Raw genomic sequence first — 6,154 nt, 5'->3', positions numbered from 1 at the left:
TGGGTAAACAACAAGTACAAGAAGGGGTGGGCGAGGAATGGGAATCTTTATTTAGCAAACACATGTTCAGCTTCAGCTCTATGGCAGTGTCTTCATCAGTGGAGGAAGCCCGAGCAGGCCGGCCGCAGAGCAGGCTCTTGGGGAAAAGCCACTGGCCTGGGGCTGGGGCGGGTGCTACTTCCCTTCCTGGCCCTGCCCGCCCTGATGGCCAATACCACCCCTCCCAATTTTATACCTTCTTTTTTATTTATTTATTTATTTTTTGAGTCGGAGTCTTGCTCTGTTGCCCGGGCTGGAGTGCAGTGGCACGATCTCAGCTCACTGCAACTCCGCCTCCCAGGTTTACGCCATTCTCCTGCCTCAGCCTCCCGAGTAGCTGGGACTACAGGCGCCCGCCACCACGCCCGGCTAATTTTTTGTATTTTTAGTAGAGACGAGGTTTCACCGTGTTAGCCAGGATGGTCTCAATCTCCTGACTTCGTGATCCGCCCACCTTGGTCTCCCAAAGTGCTGGGATTACAGGCGTGAGCCACCGCGCCCGGCCAATTTTACATCTTCTTCAGCGCCCCTCCCCTTGGGCCCCAGTCAGCCGAGAGGGTCTCTCTGTTCCATCTAACAGCTTGCCTGCTGCCTTCCAGGTTCTGCCTGGACAATCCCCGGGAGCGAGGCGGGGACCCCTGACAAGCCTGTCCCCTGACTGCACCCTCCTCTGTCCCAGAGGGCCTGGATGCCAGGAAGACTATTCCTGAAGCCTCCCCTCCCTGCCACTCCCCGCTGGGCCATCTCACAGCTGCAGAGCCCCGCCCCCAAAGTCGCTGTGGGCTTGGGCCCAGCCCTCCTCAGCCCCAGAGCCTGGGTGATGACCCATTCTCCTGGCTGCCATCAGGAGCTGGGGACAAACCACACCCTATGCCAGCCATGCCCAGCACCATGTCCAGGGATACTTGGCAGCACCCAGAGCCCCCGAGGATGGAATCCATCTCCCTTCCTGTATCCCTCCCTCCAGTACCCAGGCCCCCGTGAAGAGGTGCACTGTGGGTGATACCCAAGTGCCCTCACGGAGTAGCCATGCCCCACCAAGGTCCGGCTGCTGCCCACCCCTGCCGGCATTCTCCTCTGTGTTCAGAGCCTTTGAGAGTGGACGCCAGCCACCCCGTCTGGAGGACTCTCTCTCAGCCACTGCTACTCCCACGTCCCTGCTCACCGGCCTTGCTGGGGCCCATGACTAGGCTGAGGCTCGTCAGCTGGAGGACAGGGGCCCCATGGGGAGCCTTCCTTTGAGGGAGCAGGGTCTCTGGAGCACCCTGGGGGTGGGGCACTGGCCTGGCGGGCATCGGTGTGTGACCAGCAAGGATGGCCTGGCAGGAAGGTCTCCTCCCCATGGAATCTGTTCTCGGAATCACTCCATCTCCCCACCATTCAGAGGTGGAAGGTGAAGGGGTGTGGCCCAAGGTCAGCAGGAGAAACAGGGGCAGGACCAGGACCTGGGGCCACCTCAGGCTCACATGGAAGGTGGATGTGGCCGAGGCCACCAGCACCAGAGAAACTGAGGGACAGGACGCCCAGGTAACTGGTGGTGCTGGGGAAGGACAAGTGGGAAACAGGCAGCATCCCTGGTCTCGGGGGCTGGCCGGGCAGAGGTGCCCTGGGCTGGGGTGGCCCATTGCCTAACTTCAGGGCCTGCCCAGGGGCTTCCTGGGTGCAGTGGTGAGAAGGAGTCTGAGTCCCGACTCGGAGGAGAAGCATACCACAACAGAAGAGTCCCGCAGCCTCCGATAACCCGCAGGACTGGAGGCAGCCTTGTCCGGCTCACCCGGCCACCAAGGGTGTGAGCAAGGAAAAGGGAAACCCCAAGTTACCCCCAAACCACATTCTGGAAAGCAGGCTGCCAGCTGGGTCATTCTCCAAAGTTGAACATCTCAGCTTCCTTCTCCTTCCAGAAGGCAAAGCTCCGGTTGATGTAGCCACAGATGTCCTCGCTGTTGAAGCTGCCCCGCTGGGAGCGGGACCCCAGCCGCTGTGCTGTGGGCTCAGGGCCGCTGCAGGGGACGGCGGCATGTGGCAGGGGCCCGAGCGGGGTCAGGCCTGACTTGCGGCCAGGCTCCGTATCCCAGGCGGGACCCTGGCTGGAGCCGAAGAAGCGGGCTTTGATGTCCTCGAAGCCGTCGGTCCAGGCCCGGCGGCCGGCGGCCACCTCGTCGGTCACAGCCTTGTGGAAGGCGCGCACCGCCTCCCAGCCGTGGGTGCCCAGGTGCTCGAAGACCTCGAAGCAGAGCAGGTGGCGCACCTTCCGCTCCTCGGCCGGCAGGTCGCACTCCAGGAGCTGGAAGTAACCCAGCATGAAGAGATCCAGCGAGAGGCTGCTGTAGGGCACGGGAGCCCCATCCACGTGGGGCAGGAACTGCTCAGGGGACAGGGCCCCACGGGGCCGCCGGCTTAGCCGCCGCAGCTGCCGGGTGGGCACGTGAGCCATGATGGCTTTCCAGTTGCCCAGCAGGTGGGTGATGGTGCTGCGCTGCTGCCACAGGTGGCCCAGCCGGGGGCCCTCGCCGGGCAAGGAGGGTGGTCCAGGGCTCCTGGTGGCCTCCTGGCCCCGCAACCCCGCGTGGCGGGCTTCTAGGGTCCTGCAGGCTGCTGTCTTGAGGGCTGGCGTGTAGGCCGACCTCCTCCAGTGGCTGAGGAAGAGCATGATGATGCGCTCCTTGCGCAGACTGGCCAGGTCCGGGCCGGCTGCGGCGCCCACCTCCGATGGCACCTCCTCACAGCTGATGCCGGAGTCGCTGGCCTCCTCTGTGTCGCCAGGCCTGGGCTCCCCGGAAGCCAGGCCACTGCAGGGCTTAGGCAGAGCCGGCCAGCAGCCACCCAGGCACTGCCTGCGCTGGGTCCCTGGCTCGCAGGGGCCAGGGTTGAAGCCACAGGGTGGGCCGGAGGCCGACTCGAAGTTGCCGCGCAGCATCCGCACAGACACCCCCCACTCCTGGATCTGGCGCTGGGCCTCGCTCCGAGGGGGGCTGGCCAAGGCCTCCCTGCAGGTCTCCTGCAGGGGCTGGGTGGCCGGCTTCTCATCCCCCTGCACCAGCCCATGCACACCCTTCAGTAGCAGGGACAGGCTGCGCACCAGGCGGGAGATGTGGCTGCACCAGAAGGGCAGAGGCTGCCCCCCGGGGGCCACCTGCGAGGCCTCCGCAGAGCTTGTGGGCTCAGCCGCTGGGGTTGAGGCCTCCTCAGCCTCCAGTCCGGGCGCCCTAGGCAGGAAGTGGCTGTTGACCGTGATGCTGACGAGGGGCTCGGGCAGCAGGGCCTGCAGCTCAGCCGCCAACCGGCCCAGCTCACTCTCATACTCCTGACAGCGGCGCCGAAGCTGCAGGTCTGCAATCTGCTTCTCTAGGTAGACCAGGTCGTCCTCCGTCAGTAGCTCCCCAAAGGGCCCCAGGATGGCCTGGTGGGTCTGTGAGTACCTCCAGGCCGCCTGCTCTGTGGGCCCTGAGCTCCCACCATTGTCCTGGGCACAGGAAGGGCAGGGTGAGCAGGGTGAGCCCGCCCACCTGCCATCAGCCCACCTAGCCTCCAAATCCCTGAGTTCTCAGCATCTCTGCAGAGCCCCTGGTCCTGCCCCAAGGTAAGACTTTAAAGGGCTTCCCAGCTAGGGCAGAAGCCCCTGACCTGCTCTGCCCCAGTCTTGCTCTGCTCTCAACCCTGTGGCTTTCAGCCCCTATGGCTCCCAGCCCAATAGGCAAGGACAGGCTGGGCCCTCAGACAGGGCTGTCCCACAGTCCTGAGATGATGGATACGGGTTGTATTTCAGCAGCCAGGAGCCACCTGTGGCTACAGAAACGGCAGGCGGCTGGTGCGATGGAGGGGCAGGACTTTTACTTCCCTTAAATTGTAGTGAATTTCAATGGCTGCACGTGGCTGGCGTGATTGTGTTGGACAGCACAGCGCTAGACTGGGGATGCAGGACGCAATTGTCCTGACAAAATCGTAGGCCTCTGAGGGTACAATTCCTGAACTCCTGTCTGCACGGCAGCCGGGGGAGCCTGTTAAAATCCAAGGCACATCACAGCCCTTCTCTGCTCAGATTCTCAGTGGCTCCCCACGGCCTCACAGAGGTGCAATAATCCCAGCCAGGTTCCTCTCCAACCTCAGGCGCCCACACCAGAGCGCCGCCTCTTGCTTCTCCCCAGGCCGGCCGGGCCTCAGGACCCTTGCACTGGCTGCTCCCTCTGCCTAGGAGGTGCCTGCCCCAGATTCCCACAGGGCTCCACCTCTCTTCCCTCTGGCCCCTGCTCAAGGCCACGTCCCCAGAGGGGGCCCCGTAAGCACCCATCTATCATAATCCCCCAACCACTTTGCTTTCTCCATAGCAGTGGGAATCGCACCCCCACACCTGCTGGCACCTGCCCATGGGCCACCGTCTTCCCTGCTAGACGCTGCGCCCAGGAGGGCAGGGCTTGCCCTTCACTGCCTAGAACAACGCTTGGCACAGGCAGGCGTGTGCCACAAATCCGCCAAGTGGAAGGATACGTGGGACCCATGCCTCCAGAGCAGGTGAACGGGCTCTGCTCAGAGTCCTCTGGTCTGGTTCACTTCATCCTCTGGCGGAAGCAGCCCCTGAGGCCACAGAGGAGAGGGGCCCCTGGGCCTTGGATTTAATTCTGGGCTTCGGGTGCTCTGACTTCCACTTTCACCTACCCGGAAAAGGCCCCGCCCCGCCCACTGGTCCCGCCCCTCCCCGGGGCCTACTTGGACCTCCCTGGGCCTACCTGGGCCTCTGCGGAGCTCTCTGCGCCCAGGCGCGCCTGCAGCTTCCGCACCATCACCTGCCGCTTCCACTCGGGGATGGGCCGGCCGCGCTCATCCCGCGTGGGCACCAACCCGTCGATGTCGCCTGAGGGCGGCGCATCCAGCTGCAGTGCCGCCAGGCTATCTGAGGCGTCCCCCGCCAGCGCAGTCTCTGTCCCCTGTGCAGAAGGGGGTGGGTCACACAGGCCTGAAGGGGACCCAGGCCCTAAGTGGAGGGAAGATCCGAGAGGACATGGGGGGTTGGCTCCGCCCAGGACACCCTAACAGGGCGCCCTGAGAGAAGGGACAATTGGGGTCACGGACAGCACCCCACCCTCTCATCCCCAGCTTAAGAGTGAGGCCTCGGAGGGGAAGGATGGGAGTGGGGCGGGGGTAAGATGTGTGGGAGGGGATTGTTAGCAGAGAAATGAAACCAGAGGTCCCTCCCAGTCCCCTATACAAGCCCAGCTGATGCTCGCGGAGCACACCATGTCCCTGGGCAAACTTGCTCTGGGCACAGCTACATAGACAAAGCCTGGCAGCCAATCCTGTGCCACAGGGCTCGTCAGAGGCTTCAGTGTACTGTGCACACTCCAGCTCTCCAGGACGGGCAGCGCCACGTGGCATTTCCCACTCCCACCGAACATCTCAGTGGTTGAGAATCTGCAGCACCACTCAGGGAAAGGCTGGGCTGGCTTTCTATGGGCCTGGCGCCCAGGAAAGGGAGGGTAAGGGGGAGCAGGACCCTTCTGTTGGTCTGGGCTGGCGGAGGCCTTGAGGAGGAGGACAGGGGCAGCGGGGCCCTGCCCATGGGTGGCTGCTGCGATCTCCGCATTCCAAGCAGGCACGGAACACCCCTGAGCTCAGAGGTCGGGCAGAGGGGCTTGGGCCACTGCAGCCCTCTGGGATGACAGAGAAGGGTCCCCGTGTTTCTGTGGTGGGGGGACAGCTGCCATCGCCCTGACACTCCCGTCTCCTCAGAACTCAAGGTGTTCTTGAGCAAGCCGCGGAGTGATGCAGGCAGCCTGGCATCCACCCTTCAGGAAAGGCCTGGCTGTGCTGGGGGCTTCCCTGGGCCCCTAAGAGGATGGGGATGGAGGCTGGCTGGGGGCCCCGGGAGACAGGAATGCACGGGTGGGTGACACACCGCAGGGTCAGCCATGGCACTGGTGGTGATCCTCGGAGGGGCCGGGCCAGTCATCTGCTCCCTGGGAAGAGGCTGGTCAGGATGGCCAGGCCAGGCCGGGCTGAGGGATGTGGCTGCCGAGAAGAAGGGGGTGTTGCAGAAAGGGCAAGGGCTGGGGAGCAGAGACGCAGAGCCTCGGGGGTCTAGGCCTTGGGGCAGAGCCGGCCTCCTGAACGAGCTGCGAGC

The 6,154-nt window shown here is 64.0% G+C and overlaps 1 protein-coding gene across 3 annotated transcripts in view; it reads right to left on the bottom strand.

Moving 5' to 3' along the window:
* Positions 1-27: 27 nt before the first annotated feature.
* The window catches only part of ESPNL (espin like), a 31,775-nt gene continuing 25,648 nt past the window's right edge, over positions 28-6,154 (bottom strand). For all 3 annotated transcript variants that reach the window (XM_077958003.1, XM_077958004.1, XM_028831281.2), the window contains 3 exons: positions 5,930-6,042; positions 4,764-4,961; positions 28-3,502 (listed from right to left, as the gene is read on the bottom strand). In XM_077958003.1, the coding sequence (XP_077814129.1) occupies positions 1,898-3,502; positions 4,764-4,961; positions 5,930-6,042 (1,916 nt within the window). In that variant the 3' untranslated portion in view covers positions 28-1,897. The remainder of the gene's footprint in view (positions 3,503-4,763; positions 4,962-5,929; positions 6,043-6,154) is intronic.

The sequence above is a fragment of the Macaca mulatta genome, chromosome 12, assembly GCF_049350105.2.
Source record: "Macaca mulatta isolate MMU2019108-1 chromosome 12, T2T-MMU8v2.0, whole genome shotgun sequence".
NCBI lineage: Eukaryota > Metazoa > Chordata > Mammalia > Primates > Cercopithecidae > Macaca > Macaca mulatta.
This window is presented reverse-complemented; position numbering and strand designations above follow the sequence as displayed.